The following is a 21,306-nucleotide window of genomic DNA, read 5'->3' as shown; positions in this document are numbered from 1 at the left end:
TGTTACTCTATTCCACAGCTAATGAAACCTGGCAGAATATTTTACGTTACCTTATTAATTTAATCTTGAAAATGCATATCTTTTATATTTCAAAAAGAATTTTAACATATTTTTAATGACATATAAAAATTAAAATAGCATTCCATAAGGAAATATAACATTCTATTCCAGGTCAATAACCGAATTGCCGTTAACACAGACAAATTAACTTCAATGACGGCATATAACGATCGAGTTACGAGAATTTTAATCTTATAATGGGAAATTAAGCTCTAGAATATTTCGAATTAAAGATGTATATATATATATATAGCTAGGCTTTAAAGATTAAGGGACCGTTTAATGCAACGTAATTAATATTTATTAGTTTAAATTAAATACCTGATATCCAAATTATCCATATCGTCACATCTCTCCATTTTCGTGAATTGAATTGATCCGTTTGATAGGTATACTAATTAAGCTTAGAATAAACATTTATGTAATCTTTGCATAATGTAATTATCTACTTAAAATCTGATTTCATTAATATGATCGTATTTTTCATGGTTTAATGTTAGTGGAATATAACCCGGTAAGATCTTATTAATTAATTCTGAATATGAAATGTTTTTCGATTTGCTATACCAAATGTATAAGTTTAATTTACATTTCAGTCAATTTATGTACTTCCATATGATCTTATTACAAGGGGTATCACTTGAAACGGAGTTAGATAGGAAAATATGCATAAACTCATAAGGAAACATACGCGCACGGTCTATTCTGTAATGTTTTATGCATTCAGTCTTTACAGAGGCATGAAATATAAAAATATATATATATATTGTAGTTTATAAAAAAAGTTTGTTATAAATATAAAGTTTATAAAATGAAATAATAAAATTAAAATATTTTATAAATTTATAAAATATGTGACTATATCTTGATTTATTTAAGATCTTTAACCAATTATTTATCTTTTTCTTCTACATTTATTTACTTATTTATTTTATCGCTTCCAAGGATTAGCTTTAGGATTAGAATATTAATATCTTAATAGTTATTAATAAAATCTAAAACTTATTTATTATTCTCATTTAGCTAACATGTTAAAAATCATTTGGTAATTTCCGATAACCCCCATCCCCACTAAAAAATCACCCCATTTGGGGATTTTCGAAAACATTCGTCGGGTGTCTTTACATTTACTTCAACGATTCATCAAATGCCTTATCGCCCTTTTTTAATTTATTGATGAATAAATAATTAAATAAATAAAATAATTACTTTTTTAAGAATCTTTAATTTTTTGCGCTGTTGTTTTTTATACACAAAATGATCTATTTGCCAATAAAATATCAGAAAATTGCATAAACTCGGCACTTGCAACGCCAAGGGTATCTTGGCGTTGTGCACCGACTATGATCGCCCAGGAATATTCGAAAATTCAACGTAATGAAAATAAAGTAGGGCAAGCTCCACGGTTCCATTAGGACTCGTTACAACAAAAACAAATGCACTTAAAGCAAAAAGAAATATTTAACAGGAAAATGATCCTTGAATTTCAGAAGTGTAAATACACGTGTAAGGAAAATGATCCTTGAATTTCAGAAGTGTAAATACACGTGTACTACGCGTATATTTAGGTTACTACATATATACATTTCAGTGAAATGGTGCGTTGCCTCTTTAGTAATTTTTCTCAGCTTTTCATGTAATCAGAAATTACCATTTTTCCTCTGCAAATTATTCAGAAGTTCAAATTGAATCAAGATTTTATAAACCTGATTGTAATAATCAGGGCCGTTTCCTGAACCTAATCCCCAAATTTCATAAGCAGTTTTTTGCCTGCTCTTAACTAACGACAAACGCACTGCTATGAATAGAAAAAAAAATCAGACTGTTTATAGTTCGAGTTTATAGTTCTCTTCTCAGTCATTCGAATTAAAAACTGTAGGCAATCTTTCGGGTCCCAGACAATTTAAGTTCTAAATCATTATTGTTCGTACTGAAATATGATTAATTTACTAATTTGACTACCTAAAAAGAACGAAATGTTATATATTTAATAACAGCTCAGTCACGTTTTATTTGCATTGAACACTTATTTCTCAAAATTATGGCGAAAAATAGATGGTAAATTGATACTTGAATTTTCACCAATCGCATGCTAATTATTTATAGTTAATATAAAAGTAAACTCTATATTAAACTTCTGGCCGTTAAAACTGCTACACTACGGAAAAAGCAAACAATAGGGTCTTATTTATAATGCATTAACAAAATGATGGATAACATAATGGAATAAACGACATAATCTAGTATTCATTAAACCTAACGTAATGAAAGAATTTCATGATTATATTTGCAAGGTTGTTTTGTGCTCATAGCATGCATAATTCAGTATATAGTGCTGCTACCTCTGCCAGCAAAGATAGCTGTAACTCGGATGCATCATGTCGGACAAAGCATATATGACAGATGCGGATACTTCATTTCATGCGGCTTCAGTTGTATGGGAGAGTTTATCAATCGTAGTGACTGCCAAGTGGATGCGTGCCAATCTCTCGCAAAACCATATTTAGATGTTTTCATTGAGATTTCTGAAGAATGCGCGAGACTGGGCAGGAATTTGAACACCAGTTAAATCGATAATGGTCAGCGCAGCACGGACAACAAGAAATCTTGCATTATCTTGCTGACACGTGTCGTCACACAGGCTTTACAGGTAGGGCACAGGCACGGGATTTAACACGCTAAAAACGGCAGCTGTTCACATTGACGGCTAAGCGAACAATTATGACCGGAATATATACTCATTGGAATTCCATATCACTAAGTTAGCTGCTGGCCTGCATGAAAATGTTGAACAGAAACTAGCAAAGTTAGTTCTTCTCGGTGCTCCACACACGGATATATTCATCATGATGCTGTAGGCAGGAACGGAATTTGTACGAAACGATTACGTGTCACTCCTGTGTCCAATGTAGTCGTTCGTCGTACGACTATAAATGAGCCTCTTACCACTGTAAAATCAAAGGAAACCGTGGACAATCTGTGATGCTGCAGACTTCGTCGAAATGCCTGTTCAGACACTTGTCCTCCGCACACGAACCAAGTTTCCGACTGTGAGTACGTGAGTACATGACGTGCCTGTAGGATCCCTCATAGTCGTAGGGACAACGTTTCTGTCCTCTGGAGCATTCATATCTCGGGGATATTGAGATGGCCATATCGTTCCAATATTCGCATGTTTCCAAATTCCATATTCCCTTAATTAAAGTTTCATAAAAAAATTATGTTTCGTGAAACGGGGAACAATTATACTTAAAATAATTATCAGGAAATGAATATCTACTGATATTAAAACAAATTGTACAGGCGCACTCTAACACTCGATCTCAATATTTTAACAAATCCACAAAATCGTTTCATCTACAGTATTATTTCTTGTATTATCATTTTTTTTACTTTATACATATAATTTAGCTATTTTTTCTCTTTTTTAAACATTTATACGCGTAATTTTTATGCAGTTCAAAATGTTAAAGCAAACTCTCTGAAAGTAATATTATTACTTCTACAAGACTTTTCTGACCTATTTCAGAAAGTTGTATTATTGAAGTAATATTTTAGCCCAAGGTCAAGCTAGAAGTCAATATAAGCAGGATTTATCAGAATTAAGCTAGCACCTTCAATAGATTAGCAACAAGCCCGCTATTTGATTCTCGAATAAAAGTCTTGAGATCAAATCTCAGACCTTTGCATGTTTATTAAGGCAAAGCACGCAAGTGTTACTTATCTTAATAATAAGACTTTCGTGTGCCACTTCCTAGCTGAACTCAGCTGGCATTTGCATGAAATTAACTATCACGAAATGAATTCTTCCTGCTTCCAGCATGCATAAAATGAACTGCAACATAATTCCAGAATCCTTTGGCAAATTATTTTAGCCATTTCTTCAAATGCCAAAGATTGCTAAAATTAAAATTTATATTTACTGAATATGCATTTCATTTAAAGAAAGGCAACATGTATATGAGTGCTTCAAAAAAATCTCAGTAACTGTTAGTGAAGTATGATGTAGGAAGAATATAAAACGGAATTAATTCTGAAGAAAAATTCCTTTTCAATATATGCATCAGAAGTAGCTTAGGTTTTTCATTTTATTTTTAAATTTTACGTCAGTGTGATTCTCTTTGAGTTACAAAGTCCTTTTTCTTAAAATTCAATAAAGACATACTATAATTATACATTTGTGTTCGCATTATAATTTGCACGGTTAAAATTAGGATTTCAAAGGGAAAACAAAGTAATCGAAAGTCATGGAAGGAAATTATAGCATTTTTCAGAAGAAAGGAGAGAAAGCCCAAGCAAAATATTAAGTTTCTTGGAAAATAAAATAAATATTTTGTAGTTATTATGCATTTATAAAGGAAAAAAATAATTCCTTTTAATGAATTTTTCTCGTGAAAATAATGGTTGAAATAAATCACTCCTGCAGAAAGTTTTCTCGTAAAAAGAAATTATTACGTATTTTTAGTATCAGAATCTCTAAAGAAATATAATGATGTCAAATTTAAAACAAAAACTATTAAATAACACTCCTATGATTAAAATATGTTGACACAATAGTAGTCATGATTAAAATACTTTGGAAACCAATATTTACATTTTAGTCTTATGCATTCAATGACATATTTTTGAAGGTTTCAGTTATTAATATTTTATTTTCGTTTTATATTGCATTAGTGGAAATACCCAATTCCATTTAAGTTAGATTGAGTGTAATGTATCTAAAAACAGGGAGAACGATACCGCTGTAGTCCTTCTCTAATGACGATGCAAAAAATACTATCCAGAATCATACATTTTTCAGTCTGATGCGATATGGATGCGTTTGTGCGGAACGCACATGAAAAAATTCGATAGAAAAGTGAGCTGATTCTCTCTCATTCTATCAGCAGCAATGGCATGCAGTTTTCAAAGATTTTCGTCTTTCTAACCAAATGGTCGTAAAAGCTCAATTTCCATCCAATAATTCAAGTATAATCGTTTAAATGTGACAAAAAACTTATCATAATTGATTATAAATCAATACCGCGAACACACAAATAGGCATTCTTCTTATACATGCACTAGTGTGCAAAAATTAAGGACGAAGTCGAAAAATTAGCATATCAGCTGAACGAAGAGGCAGAACGGACAGAAAGACCAATTAGGAGATTAAGTAAGGTGATGCACGGTAGCACATGCGCAGATATGCAGGTAGACGTAATGGGGGAGTGTCTGAGTTGTATAAAGCATGTTGTCGGTGTAAGATCAATATTTCTGGCAAACAGATTGCACGCCGTATAGCAGTTAAAATCATACCGAGTTGCTGCCTCAGCGAGAAATGGCGAGTAATCAATCTGTTAGACGACATCTGGATGCTTTTACCCGAGGTCGAAACATTGGGAAGTTGGAAGAAGGCCGCAGTGTGACAAGTGTGGCTGCAGAGTTCGGAATTGCTCACAGCATCGTTTCACGACTTTGGAGACAATTTCAAACTACAGGAACAGCTATCCGGGGGTTTAGTAGTGGTCGTCCACGAGGAACCACACCCGCAGATGACCGGTATATTGCCTTACAGGCCAGAAGAAACAGGCGGCAGACAGCGGGAGAAATCGCTAGACACACGGCACAGGCGACTGGACGACCGATATCGCGTTTTACCGTGGCCAGAAGACTGCACGGTGGTGGTCTGTTTGCACGACGCCCTGTACGGTGTGTACCTCTAACGCCTGCCCATCGGAGAAGGCGTTCTCTGTGGTGCCGGGAACACCGGAATTGGAGAGACAATGAATGGGGACGAGTACTCTTTACAGATGAGAGCAGATTCAGTCTGAGTAGCGATTCTCATCGCATACTCATCTGGAGAGAGCGGGGAAGCCGCAATCATCCCTCGAACATCATTGAAAGGGACAGGTATGGAGGTGGCGGTGTTCTCGTTTGGGGAGACATCACGCTTGGTAGTCGTAATGACCTTCACATCTTCGACGCAGGTTCAGTCAACGGGACACGTTATTGTAACGAGATTCTTCTTCCATATGTGCGTCTTTTTAGAGGCGCTATGGGTCCGCAGTTCCTTTTCATGGACGACAATGCACCATGTCATCGCACAGTAGCTGCCGAACAGCTCTTAGAGAGTGAGGATATTGAACGTATGGATTGGCCGGCACGATCTCCGAATCTCAATCCCATCGAGCATGTATGGGATTTTCTAGGCAGACACTTGACAGCTCGTACCTTACCACCAGTAACGATTCCGGAGCTTCGATTGGTGCTGTAAGACGAATGGGCCTCAATGCTCAACAACTCATTGACACCCTCATTCTCAGCATGGGCAGACGCTGTGAAACCTGCCTAGCAGTCAGGGGAGATCATATCCCCTATTAAAGACCGGATGTTTCTTGCTGGACACCCATCACAGGGATGTTTCGGCTTTCAGTCGCATTGCGCTCCATGCTACTTTCTCAATAAAGCTTCTTTTTATCCCTCTGATTTCTCTTTTAGTAAGTGTTGCTTACATTACTCATGTCCTTACGTATTGGGTATCTTACGGTATTAAATGTGTCGATTTGGAAAGCTTTTGTACAAAGTTATATTGAAAAAAACCGTCTCGTTCTTAATTTTTCACACCAGTGTAGATTTTGTAAAGCTCACATTTTTTTGTTAACAAAATCTACGATTTGAAAGCGAGCAGAACAAAACGTTTCGAAATAAAGCATTTTCATCTCCAACGTGCGAGACTGTTGCCGCACGGAAAGATGAGTGCGAAAATTAGTGTTTTCAGAGTTTTTAATTAATATCTCCGCTGATTAAAGTCGTACGAAGATGTGAATAGTCGAAATGGCTTCCCACGAATTTTTGAAATCGGAAATAATGTATTTAATGTTTGGCAAATCTATTTTTATTTCATTGTGAAAGTTAGAAATTTTTTATTCACAAACTCTACGATTTGTAAGCGAGTAGGGGCAACACTTCTCGAAATAAAGCACAATTTTATCTCCTGCGTACGAGATTGTTCCCACTCGGATAAATGCTGGCGAAAATTAACCTTTTCATCAGCCTTTAATATCTCTGATTTAAGTTTGTTTTTTGAAAAACGTGGACGTCACCTTTTTCAAGATCCAGAAAAGAATTAATTATAGAAAGTTTGATGACGATAGCTGTAATAGTGACTGAGTTAATCGCGAACAAACGCACAGACATTCTTCTTTATATATATATATAGATTTGTGTTTATTCAAATCAGTATTTTTATTTATTAAATTACCAGCCTAAAGGCTAAATTTGCCCAGAAGGGCTAATAATTTTGTTTTGGCATTTTACGTTGGTTCATTATAAACCACGAATCACTTTTCAAATTGTGGCCTTCAAATATTACAGCCCTATTATTACATAGCCATATATTACATTTATTTAAAGGTATTAAATGACGAAGAAACTGCATAAATGTATGTAAGTTTCTCACATTGCGAAAACACAACCTAGAGACATCAAATTTTGAAAACCACAGTCTTTCACTCGAATATGGTCATCTGGAAACCTAATTTGAAACTTGAAATTTGTTTTACTATCTATTTTACATTTTGTAGAACTTAAACGAGTTTTTGATTAACAGACTCAAAGATTTCAAATCATTGCATTAACATTAACGTCGTGTCCATCTTCAAGTACGGATATTTTATGTGCCAGGTTTCTTTACATTTGTTACTGGTATTTTGTTGGTAGTTTAGCAAAGCAAAGACATTAGAATGTGAAACGGCATTTTGTGTCGAATGACTTTGAATGTCTGTATCACTGTACATGCTATTATTTGTTTCAAAAGACTTAATGATGGATTTTTCAGAAATCTATTCTATTTCTCGTTCCTAAGAATTTCTCAAACTGTATTTCATCCCTCGATTATGCATTAGTATTTCTGTAACTCAGTTGAGGAGAACTAAATAAAAACATTTCTTTCACTCTTCAGAAACGAAGAAGAAGCAAGTATTTACAATATTTAACGAAAAGGGGAAAAGAAAAAAATAATTTCAGAAGGAAGCAAAACATATTTTAGATTTTTCAGTTTCGATTAAAAGTCATCATGAGATCAGATTTCTCGTTTTAAAGCAGATGTTTTCCTGAAAAGCGCATTTGGTGTAGTCAGAATTTCGAAAAAAATCGGAACCACAGACAACTGAATCGTCTGCCCACATCTTTGAAGTCGGACGATGTCCGACTTCAAAGAAGAAAATTTGAACGGAACCATAGATACATTGGAAATTATAATATTATTTACTTACGAATCAATTGCAAAATATAAAATATTTTTAAAGTTAGATTTCAAAATTCCTGTTTCAAAGGGAATTTTTGGGGAATAGAATTGCACAAAAATGAAGCGCATTAGAAGAATATTATCTTTCATATGTTTCCATGGAGACAAGAATTAATCAGAACTAAGCTGAAAGCATTAAACGGACATGACAGGCTAAAGCTGAATGTTTGTGCTTTATGTCCAAAACCTAAAATACTTTTAAATGTATGTATATATATGTAATATACAGTAAATGTATATATACAGGGTGTATTAGTACAGCGTTGACAAACTTCCAGGAGAGATAGAGTACACATAGATGATGGGAAATCACATAGGAATGCATGGTCGGACACAATTTCCTGGCCCGAAATGTCCATGTCTAGAGCGAAAATGTCCATGCCTATAGGGAAAATTCTTTATAAATATTTAAAATGAGAGGCAATTTAAAAATTTTTTCCTTATACATTGTAGGGTTTCCCTTAGTTCAATTAACCAAGTATTCAAATTCTTGTTGTCTTTCCTGAACTCCTCAACTTCCCCTCGCATTTCCTCGCCAGGATGCTAATTTAAAGTAAAGTGAGTATTTAAATGGGTGAATCATGGAGTATATTCAGAACGTGTTGCTGTTGACCAAAGCAGGTTTTGTTTCTGACCTTGCTGTTACACGATGCTGTTGATACGCTTTTTGGCCATTTGAATAATTATCACGCTGGGTTGGTTGTCGAGTTAACCTAATTAGCCGTGTCTTGTGTGCTAGATCAGCTCTACTCTTTTCGACTTGAATTTATTGTATTACAATTTTCAAGTTCGACCTCAAGAGATCGGTGTTATTTGTAAAGCACTGAGTATGTGCCTTTTCCACCCTTCTTCTGTGCTGCTATTATTTCACGCCTGTGCGAGAAGTCGTCAGTTTCATTAGTAATATCTACTAGAGTTATGTGGCCAAAGAGAAGAAACAGCATTTACATTATTCTTTATTTTTGGGAACAAAAAATGAAATTTCGAAAAATTTCGATATCTTGAGGACGATTTGGAAATTTTGTAGAGACATTTGGTACTGTTGGAAGCAAGCAAGATTAAAAATTAGCAACGCCTTTTCCGTGAATCGAACCGCGGACCTCTCGATTAAACGCTGAGCATGCAGACCACTACACCACGAAGGCTCGCAAAGAAGGCGGGAGAAATACCTTATATACCCTGGTGTTTTAAAACACCCAATCGCCAAATCCTGGATGAGAAGAATCATCAACCAACACATTTTATTTCGGGCGCCAGTTGTAGGGACATTAGGTACTTTTGGAAGCAGGCACGATGAAAGATTAGCAACGCCTTCGTCGAGAATCGAACCGCGGACCTCTCAATTACGCACTGAGCGTGCAGACCACTACACCACAAAGGGTCGCTAAGAAGGCGGGAGAAATATCTTATAATTTGAGGGTCTCTTGTCCCCTTAAACTCTGTACGAGTCCATTTTCGAATTACTTTCCTTACCAATCGAAATAAACCCCTGTGGCGCGGAAGCCCCACGTTTGGAAACATTGATGTATATAATACATATATATATATATATATATATATATATAAAACATACAATTAATATTCTATATATATATTATATATATAGTATGTATATATATATATATATATGTATCGATATATAGATAGATAGATATAGATATATATTTAATAATTAGTTTGATCTTCATTATGCCGATAAATGGCCCGCACATATTAGGCTGTCCACCCTCATTCTATCTCTTGATCATCATAGACTCTGTCTAAAGTTTCATTGACCCCCAGATAGTTGATACCGATCCCGCCGAGAACGCCTGGCTTAGACAAGGGTTTAAATTAAGTCAAACTAAATTTAAATTTATAAATAGTTAGCTACATACGTCAGTAACTTTAATATAACGGCATTAGTAATTAAAATTTTCTCGTTTCTGCTTCGGTATTTCCTATAATAGAGTCAGACACCCTCGAACAGGAGTCAGTGATTGAAATCGATCATCGCCGTAACCGATAACCATGCTCTCTAAGGCAACATCACTCAAAAGATGAAAATTGTACGTAACCGTAGACCTTCTTAAAAAATTCATCGGAAATTATTATTTTTATGCTTTTTGAAAAGTGCTAGTTCTGTTACATGGAATAATGAATTTTTATCAAAATTTTTCATACTACATTGAATTCTAAAATATTTTAATTTTTGAATAAAAAACAGTGACTTCCACTTTAACAACCTGTGTTTATTTAAAATGATAGATGCAAAAGTAACAAATTCATGCATTTAAGTGGAGTCGGAACCCCCTACACCGACGATGTTAAATTGACCATTTTCCACGCATCGTTTCTCAAAATTTGCTGTAGATACACGTTTGAAATTTTTTGTATTATTAAAGTACACCTTTCTAATTATACTGAAATGAGCTTTTGAAACATTCTGAGTTTTAGAATAGTCTATATAATATTGTATTAGGCATAGTAAAATGTAGCACTTTTTTCACACAAATTTTAAAACATTTTTTCTTCGTTTATCGTAAATTTCTCATTTCAGTAAACATTAGGAAACATAATAAATACGCTCCAAAAAATTGCAATACCTTTGATCAGTATTTCCTGAGAAAAGATACATAGAATATAAAAAGTCACATTTGGAGAAAAACGCATTTTTACGTAAAAATACTCATTTATAAAACATTCAATGATAAACTAAAAGTAGATTTTTTACAGTTTTAATTTTCATAGAGATTAAAGTATGGTATTTTTAGAAAGATAAAAGTGTAGAATGAATTTGAAAATGCAGTAATCCGAAATCATAATTTTTTAAGATATTTGGTTTACAACAAGCCTTTTCATTGCACATATAGAAACGAAAACAAACTCTTAAAGCAATTGTGGCAAGATGCATAAACTTAAAATTCAATAAAATATTTTGTTACTAATTTTTATGCATCTTATGATTCCTGAATTTCGAAATGCTCTGTGAAATGCTCTGGTCTGTCATACCATGACAAATAAGATTTACAAATAAGATTACACAGGAACTTGTGTCCGAAAATGCAAACGGTGACCTTTAGACGACAATGTTCGCAGGCGTAGAGGGGGAAGCAAAAAAGAATGTCAACAGAGGTGTTAGTATTATTTTTATAAAAGAACATGGTAAATTGCAGAAGATGTTCCAAATTCCTTCCATTCGCCATTCATGAGTCGACTTTGTAGAGCATGCAAAGCTCTACAAATGCAAAGCTCTACAAATGCAAAGCTCTTACTCATGCAAAGCTCTTTGTAGAGCATGCAAGCTTTTGTAAGCTCTACAAATGCAAACTCTTACTCATGCAAAGCTCTTTGTAGAGCATGCAAGATTTTGTAGAGCATGCAATGCACTACAAAGTCGACTAATGAATTCAGGGACCCATTCAAACTTGGCAGGTGTTTCAAGGAGACGGTGCGCACTTCCACGATCCTGGTGACGAGATTCATGTCCGATCTTACAATCGTCTCTTATACCATAGACTTCATGCAGCCGCAGGTAGAAATCCGGGGTCGGTGGCTTGCGGTGGACATGGAGTGGTCCGCGGCGCCATGCAAGTATTGCACGTCGGCAAGTTCTTAAAAAACAATTCGTCCTTCGCCTGCCACGTCCTCGCTTGAAATGATTCCGCTTTTCCCTCTCTCATAAACCGGCTAACTTTAGTTGTCGCCGTTCGCATTTTCGGACACAAGTTCTTATGTAAATATTGTTGTTCATTGCATGACAAGCCAGTATGCTAAGCTTGGCAACGACCTTTTGAGACACGCTGTATATTGTGCATTATAAGCTACTGTCTCTGATAGTTACCAGGAACTCTAGAAAACAGTTTCATCCATTAATTTTCCTGATGTAGTTACTTCCTTCTAATCAATCCAATTCTACTGTTAAATTAAGTTTTAGATTAATACTTAAATATTAAGAAAATATTTATGTTTGAAAAATTATTTTCCATAAAAAATTTTCCATTTTGTTTCATATACCCATTTTTCAACTATTAGCAAATATTAATTACTGAATAATTATTGCACTAAATCACAACTATATTTGATTGTGATTTTGTACATGTGACACATGTGATTTTATCCAATCATGTATTTTAATTTCTAAAAATTTTTTAACATTTCATTTAATATTAATTTTATAGTTGACACAAAAGCTAACTAGTAGTGTTTTTATAATGACAGGAAGGAAATTTTAAGAGATTTTATTTCATACAGACTTTTACTTTAAAGGGAAAAAAAAAACATTCTAAAATTTAAGGAGTGAAAACACAAACACAGTTCCAAAATCAAGATTATACTTCTTAATTTTGGAACTGATACTAATAAAAATAGTAATAATAATAATGGGAAAAGAAAGCAGAACATCATTTAAATAAATCAGTAAAATTTCATTTTTAAAGCATCAAAAACCTATTAAAAATTAAAATTTGAATTTTATCCTCTTAAACACTGATATAATTAAAAAATTAGATGATATGTCACACAGAAACTCTTAAAGGCCTTAAAAATCCCACAAACAGAATGCAACCCCAAATTATACAGAATTGCTCTTAAAAAATATTCTCAGTACATGGATGAATAAGAAACACAAAGTACAATTATTCTATCTTCGCCAGAACCCGTAACAAATGATAAATTTTCGTTCTTCTCTTTCTAGAGAACAGAAAAAAAATTCTCAAAATAGATGACCCAAGTAAGCAAGTAGTAATTCTGAAGTATTTGGAAAAAAGAAAAGAGAGAGAGTGGAGGAAAGTGTTCCCCGATCATTTGTCAGTGGTCGTAGTGAGCACTCACCGTGAAGGTCTAGCACGTGCAGATTATCAATCACAGGTTTGAATGTGTCGTAGCGCAGCTCCCTCAGCTCGTTCGAATGAAGATACAACCATTCCGCAGACTCCAGCACATCCAAAGCTCCTTCTTCTATCGTCTGGATGCTATAATTAAAGAACAAATGGGCAAGGTGTGACTTCAGCTCTTTTCAAAACTTCTAGCAACTGAATGAATTTTTTATTTGGGAAGTGCTTTTGTTAATAATTAACACAGGATGAAGCTAAAATCAGTGCGTGTTTTCGTTAGTTACAAATACGTTTGAGCCAAGAGATCATATATATACATATATATATATATATATATATATATATGTTTTTTGTTTTTTCGTGTAGTTAGTACGTGAAATCGCTGATATATGCACGTGAAAAAAAGAATTTTAAGTTTTAAAGTAATGTAACAAAGAAAAAGTTTTAATGTTCTTTTGATGGTTCTAAACAATCATTAATCTTTGGTTGTTTCTTGCATTATGTTTCCAGAGTTACATTTTAATAAAGTATTTATTACAATGTTTCGAAATTGCAAAGATGATTAATATTTAATATTTATTTGGACGTTGAAAATCGTATTTATTTGAGATAAGAAAAAACTGATGAAGCTCGAGAACAAAATTTGTTTCAGAAATATATAATTTATGTAAAGAAATTTTTTAAAACAATCTCATGACTTCATACATCTGCAACGAAAATATCCAAATGAATAGCTTTATTTTGTTTGTTAATTACTACATAAGAATTACATAATACCTATTAAACTAAGCAAAAAGTTGAATGCTGGGGTTAAATATGAACTCACTTGTAGATCTGTATAGTTTACGTAAAGTAATGAAAATCCAGTATTGGTATAATAATAGTAATTACTATGCTTGCTCAGCCTCTAGGCACTAGACGTACTTATCTTTTACCTTCACATTCGGTGGAAGATGATCTTGCATAAAAAACTCCTGAGTGTTAGTACATCTCACTGGCCCCAATGACTCGTTTGGCTCCAATACACAGAGTAACAGAGAGTTTTAATTGAACTTTCTCTAAGACTCCACATTGCTAGCCGGGCATTCCAGGATTACCACTCCCGGAGGTATAGAGACCACAAAGCTCGTGGAGTATATTAACATATTTTAAATTTGGTCATCGTGCTATCCACTCGGATTACTTTGAGCAATAAACTTCGTTGTTTAAAGCAAAATAGAAACTCAATTAATATAAGTATCGCGTGGAGCCAAAAATTTGACATTTTAAAGTAATTTAAGTTGTTATCTCATTATTATTTTTAACTTTAAATATTTTTTCTACGCCTAAGTTTAATTTTTTTCACAATTTATTTTGTATATGTTTACTTATGCAAAGTTCTGTACCATTCCAACAGCCTTCATTCATTTTGGTTTTCATATTTTTACGAGATGTATATTTATTTTAATTGGCCACACGGATAATACCTTAAAATACTACAACTATACAAGAACATGAACACGAATATTCATTTTGCATGTATTTACACCTTTAAATCTTGGATTTAACTATACTTTTCGTAGTTTAAAAACATGATACCTCTCGCTAGTGTATAACTCACTTCTAGTATTTCAGTGACCAGAAACAAATGGTTCACTAGTTAATTATATATATATATGTGTATGAGTATATATATATATATATATAATACATACATAGAGAAACATAATATGAGGCTAAAAATTAAAAACAAAATATTTATACCCGGAATATTATTTCTGGTGCCTTTGAGATTCGAATTGTGGGTTTTATATGAATTTTAATGTCTTAAATAGAAATTTAATTGATTCTTTTTTCGGTTTTGATCTCAAATGAACCAGGAGAACGAAACATGTTTTTGAAACATAGCAATTTAATTTTATGAAGTTTTAATTCATTTTCCCTTGATGAATTCTGAATTGTAGTTTCAGTAAATAAAGATTAAATTTTATATTTTTATTATCTTGCATATTTTTTCTCTTTCTCCTTATTATTTTTCGAGTTTGTAGTACTATGAATTCTTATTTTAATGTTAATTTGTTTAGATATTATGTTAATCTTCTTATACACGATTGCAATTATTAATATTGTGGAGGAATTGCCTTGCTTTGACTCCAATTTACTTTTAACTTTAGATTCTTTAAGTATATATAAATATAAATATATATATATATATAACATATACTAAGAAGGGTATATTTCAAAGCGGACGTATATATATATATAACATATACTAAGAAGGGTATATTTCAAAGCGGACGTATATATATATATAACATATACTAAGAAGGGTATATTTCAAAGCGGACGTATATATATATATATATATATACGTCCGCTTTGAAATATACCCTTCTTAGTATATGTTCTGTTCAGAACGCGAAACTTTGTGTTTGATGTGCGATATTGGTTTCGAAAGGACTTGAGTTTGATGAATCAAACAAATGATTTGATGAGTCAGACAAATGAACGATTGCCCGTAAAATCTATAAGTAAAGGATCTTTCCACTCAAGAAGAAAAGTAGTGTGAAACATTTTTTGGTAACTTGCGTTAATGACGAAAGTGTTCAAATCATTATTGAATTATTGAATGCAAAATGTTTTTGCTGACATGGAAGGTAGGACTAAAACTTTGTACCTATCTGCTTTAGTAACTGCCTTAAATTATTGTCTTTATCAATCTTCAAATATCCTATAATGATGTGCTGGTGAAACGGTACATCATTATAGGATACAAAATTACTGTATCCTGGATGAAAACAAACCACAAAATTACTGTACTCTGGATGTTTGCACTCTCAGGTATCTGGAGAGTCGATTTCATAGTGTTTGGTGATCATATTTCCAAGTGTCTTACTGAATTTAAAATTAGGTATTGCATTGAAGTGCCTAACAGGTGATAGATTTTGATGCGTGCTAAAAAATATGATTAACTTTTATTTATTATAGAATGGGTGTTTGGAGTGAATTATGCAAAAGATCTTTATTGTGGAAAAATTTGCTAGTGTTTACGTTTTAACTGCACATGTTAATTATTTTTAACTCTAAATGTTGAAGTAATTTTATGGGGGATAAATATAATTTAGAAACATTAGCAATGAGTTTTAGGAAAGTTGACGAGAGGAATCAAGGAGAAACGTAAATTGTTAGGATCACAATGAATATGAAAAGAAAATAAGATTGCTGAAAGTTTTGAAAATAGTATGCATATCATGGGCTTACCATATGCCGAGTAAGATAGCGTCTACGATTGCGAAAATCAAAAAAGCTATAACCAACTTATCTTTGTTTATTACAATATAATGCTGCTATATTATATTTTAAAGACATTTTATTATGTCTTATGAAATTTTAAGCACTTATTTAATAACATCGTACGGAGATTTTCCGCACGACATTTTACATTAAACCGTTATGCGGGTTTTAAAATTTTTGTTAATACAAATTACAATTTCCATTTGAGCATTTTTAAAATCCTACAGAATAAAACACAGTAAAAATTTATCTAAAATGTGAGTAAATGGATGAAATGTTTCGAAATAATTCAAAATTTTATCTAATCAATTTAACTAAATATTAAGCTTTTATAATTTTGAAATTCTTCTAATTGCAGTTATAATTACATAACAGAAACTGTGTATGCAGGCATGGAATTTCTGTGCAGAATTTTGAGGAAGTACTATCCTAGTTTATCCTATTATGCTTTATCTTAAAAAATGCTTTATCTTACTGAAAGAAATGATTATAACATTAACATGTAATTATATTAAATAAACTTATGCTAAAGAATATTCAATCAATGTAAGAAATTGTTCTCACCTATTTTTTTGAAGAAAAATGAATTTGAGTGTTTTGCCATAGGTGTCAAACGATATAATCTCAACTCTAGAGATTAAATTACATCGAAGATCGAGTTGTCGTAATCTACTGAAATTTCGAAGTGCCAAATAAGGTATGGAAGATAACTGGTTACCGCCTAATTTCAACCACTCCAAAGAATCTGAAATGGAAAAGAAAATCATGTATATCCTTATTTTTCTTACTTCACTATCGAATTAAATTATGATTGAAAAAATAAACATATATATGCAAGCATAAAATAAAGGCAAGAACTTTAAACTTGAAATCCACAAAACAGAACTTCTAAAAGCAATATCTCATTTTTAAAGATTAATTACTTGTTTTCTGTAGGTTATACACCTTTGTAACACACACACATGTCAAGCGTCTGAAATTGTTCATTAAAAGTGCATGTCGCAATCATAGTCAGCCACAATGATTACGAAGTAAATAATATAAGTAAACTCGGATATATATATTCCAGTTTCTATCATCGGCGACATAATATACTTACTTAAGAAGAATCTCAAGAATTAACATACGTAAGAAGATTTGCAAGAGTCTCATCATCTGTTAAATGGTAGAGAAAGAAATTTTACGTTCCAAAATTGAAAATAATATTTCATGTATTTAGTTTACTCATGGATAATGTTTTATGACAAATGATTCATACCGGAAATATAATAAAAATCAAATCTCTGAAACATTTAAAAATGCGACTCATTCAGAAAACAAAAAAGAGTCTGAAAGATTTCAGATTTGCTATTACTCACAAACAGTCTTCTTTTTTTTTTTTTTTTTTTTTTTTTTTTTTTTTTTTTTTTTTTCATTTACAGATACATAGACATTTCGAGAGTATTTTGGGCTAACGTGAAATTGTGCTAAAAGTATTTAAAAACAGCATATCTTTAAAATTTCCGATAGACAGTCTCGCGTGCTGTAGGGAATAAAAGTGCTTTATCCTCTACCATGTTGCCACTGCTCACTTTGAAACTCTAGAGATTTTTAACCAAAAATTCGTTAAAGCTTTACAAAATATGACATAGACAATGAACATCATTCTGGCTTCCAGGTAGCCATGTTAGAGTGGAGGACTATGTTATTCAAAATTTGATGACTCTAAGTACACTTTTTTCCCAATGCGAGAATCATGCATACGTTCATGCAGAGTTTTCAATAATTAGTTTCTTTAAATATAATACAGAACGATAATATTTGGTGGAAACAATTTGAGAAGAGATTCAGGTGTTTTAAGCAATTCAACGCAAATGCTGTTTCCAGACTAACTGGGTTAAAGCCCATTTGGGTTACAAAAACTAATACTTGTAGGATGATTGCTTTCCTGAATACAATGATTTCTAAAGCATTCAGGTACTAATATTTTAATACATATGTAAGTTTCTTTTGAGAGAAGCGAAGGAGAAATCTTTCAAAACAATTCAGTGTTATAAGATTTAGCCACATTACTATTTTGATTTAAAATAACAGAAGTTACTTTAAGAACTCTTTTAAAAGAGCTCAGTTCATTTGTGCAGCCATTTTTAATCCAGAATCATACTATTGAGGAACAAAATGTAATTTGAATGATACGTATTTGCAAATATTGGAATTTAAAAATACTTTTATTTAACTCGTAGAGACATTAGAATTTTTTGAAACCAGAGAGATGTAAAATTAACAAAGCCTTCGCCGGGAATCGAACCACGGACCTCTGGAATACCGGAAGTGTGGAGAACCACTACACCATGAAGGCACGGAAAGAAGGCAGGAGAAATACCTTATATACTCCCCTTTTAAAGGGCGACTGGGGTTTTTAGGGGACCAATCGCCAGATCCTGGGTGTGGAGAGTCATCATCCACAACCCTTTTAGTTTGGGCGCCACTGTAGAGACATTAGTTTTTTTTTTTTTTTTTTTTTTTGAAGCCAGAGAGATGTAAAATTATCAAGACCTTGGCTGGAAATCCAACCATGGACCTCTGGAATACCGGCCCAGTGTGCAGAACCACTACAACACGAAGAAACGCCAAGAAGGTGGGAGAAATTCTTAAATTGAATAACCTAACCTAACCTAACCAGTGTTCAGTGACTTTACCGCTCGGCCGCTGGTGGGCCTGCAATTTAATTGAATTTTATGCAGTTTAAGTGCCAAGAACATGATATTTAATAAATAAATGTAACACACAAATCATTAAAAAGTGTCCCTTTCGGCGAAATATAAAATCGAGAAGCTTTCGGATTTTAAAAATAAATGATATTCTCTTAGAGTATGTTTCTGTTCACATGTACTACAACAATAGTAAACTATCTATGGTAGTGGTATATCTTAAATATTTTATATAGTTACCTAAATTATGAATAAATAGGTATTTTTCCTTGAAACTGCCTTTATGTATATTCCTTATCTCGGTGAAATGAATAAAAATGGTTTTAGCAAAAAAATCAATTTTAAGACTTTCTCCACTTGAAAATGGAATATCAAGATAACTTACTTTAAATTCAGTTTTAGTTTATTTTCTCCTTCACAAGGAAACACATATGGTATTGCACCTTAGTATAATTGAAATACCTTAAATTAAAGGAACCTACAATTTATTATACAAGCGACTTCGGCTAGAGGCAGAAACGTTATGTAAATGTTTAGAAAGCAAAATCGATCGGAACTTCCGAACGAAAGAAAACTAGGTTAGACACGTCGAAGAAGCGAGGGTGTATTTACATACTATTCCATCAAAACAAGCTAGATTTCGAAGATAATATTTTCTATTTCTGAAGAGAATTTAAACGAAAGCAAAACGAAATCTTGCGGTTAAAGGTTGGGATACATCCATGCTACTGTTATGCTATAAACAGTTTTAAATCTAAATATTTGCTAGAGGTATTTTTGAATATATGCGGAAAATATCAACATGCAATTTATATATAGATATGTGTATATAATCTGCATGTTGATCTCTTCCGCATATATATGTATACATACATATACATATATATATATATATAAGATATATATTATAGATGTATATATATACACAAACATACCCGTAGGTTTTTAATTTTTTTAAACATTTTTTCCACCACCATGTTTGCTGTGCATACAAATACTTACGCGTGTCTTTTTAATGGTTTCATCCGGGTGAATATATAATAGATTTAAATGTTTTTTTATAAATGCAAAAAAAACATTTATAATATTTATATTATAAAAAATATGCACATTTTCGATAACATATTTGATGACAGCGTTCCCCCCAACCACCAAACTCTCACTTTTATCTATACAACGGTTTATTTTTATGTTTTATTCTGAAATTAGTGCTGACGAATATTTCGCTTTCATGATCATAAATTTCGGAAAGTTAAAAACGCTTTTTATTGTATCGATAAACTAGAACTAAGAATAACACTTAAAGCTAGTCGGAAGATCTTGTTAATGAAACTTAGAATTTCATTGATACTGCAGCAATAAACATCATTTGATGAGTATGCGCTTATCGGTTTTCTTATTTTCGGCGACGTTCTTAAATCAGCTGTTTCCGTAAAATTTTTAATATTCCTTAACTACAAAGAGAAAACGTGCAAGTAGAAAAACGAAGTTTCATTTGTAAGAAATTATTTGGCGGAGAAGATATTTCTTGTATTGTAGAATGAAATAATCTCAGCGAATCTCTGTATATTTCTAAAGTTATGGATATGTTTTAAAGACAAAGGAGCCTGAGAGCTCATGAATTAAAACTCTGCTATCAACCGTCTTAGGCAAATTATATTCCTTGAGGCAAGAAATGACAAGGAATTTTGTGCTTTTTTGTCTCTTTTTAAAATCATGATTTTAGGATTCCACCGTTATTTATCTGCACAGGAAATCATATTAACACTTAGACTGTCATGAAGGTCACCGGTGGCCGGCGCTCGACTTGGCTACAGCGCCGTGGGGCCCACCGGTAACCTCGGACGTGACCAATAGTAGAAATACATAATTAGAGTAAATATCGATACAGATACATTTTTAAATAATACCACTATTACTATAGTGACAAGTATAATAAATAGCAAAAAATTGTCTACGGAGACCCACCTCATCACGAAAGAAGCATTAAAAGCAATTACCTAACTGAGCTTATCTTCTGCACATAATACTTTAACGTAATATACATTGCGTAATATAAAAAAATCATGTTGGCGCCATGGGCAAACCAAGTAAAATGCGTGTGGTAGTCAACATGTTAAAAATGTCAAAGAATTTTTCTTTGTATTGACAATCGCCTCTTGTGTTTGCAGCCCCTGAAATATGT

The 21,306-nt window shown here is 32.8% G+C and overlaps 1 protein-coding gene across 2 annotated transcripts in view; it reads right to left on the bottom strand.

The window, feature by feature from the left end:
* Positions 1 to 21,306, bottom strand: part of LOC118193453 (uncharacterized) — a 917,076-nt gene that overhangs the window by 58,661 nt on the left and 837,109 nt on the right. For both annotated transcript variants that reach the window (XM_085817668.1, XM_085817667.1), the window contains 2 exons: positions 16,996 to 17,176; positions 13,157 to 13,296 (listed from right to left, as the gene is read on the bottom strand). In XM_085817668.1, the coding sequence (XP_085673794.1) occupies positions 13,157 to 13,296; positions 16,996 to 17,176 (321 nt within the window). The remainder of the gene's footprint in view (positions 1 to 13,156; positions 13,297 to 16,995; positions 17,177 to 21,306) is intronic.

This window comes from Stegodyphus dumicola, chromosome 5 (assembly GCF_044657685.1).
Source record: "Stegodyphus dumicola isolate Sdum_Otavi_A_Nest chromosome 5, ASM4465768v1".
NCBI classification, from domain to species: domain Eukaryota; kingdom Metazoa; phylum Arthropoda; class Arachnida; order Araneae; family Eresidae; genus Stegodyphus; species Stegodyphus dumicola.
This window is presented reverse-complemented; position numbering and strand designations above follow the sequence as displayed.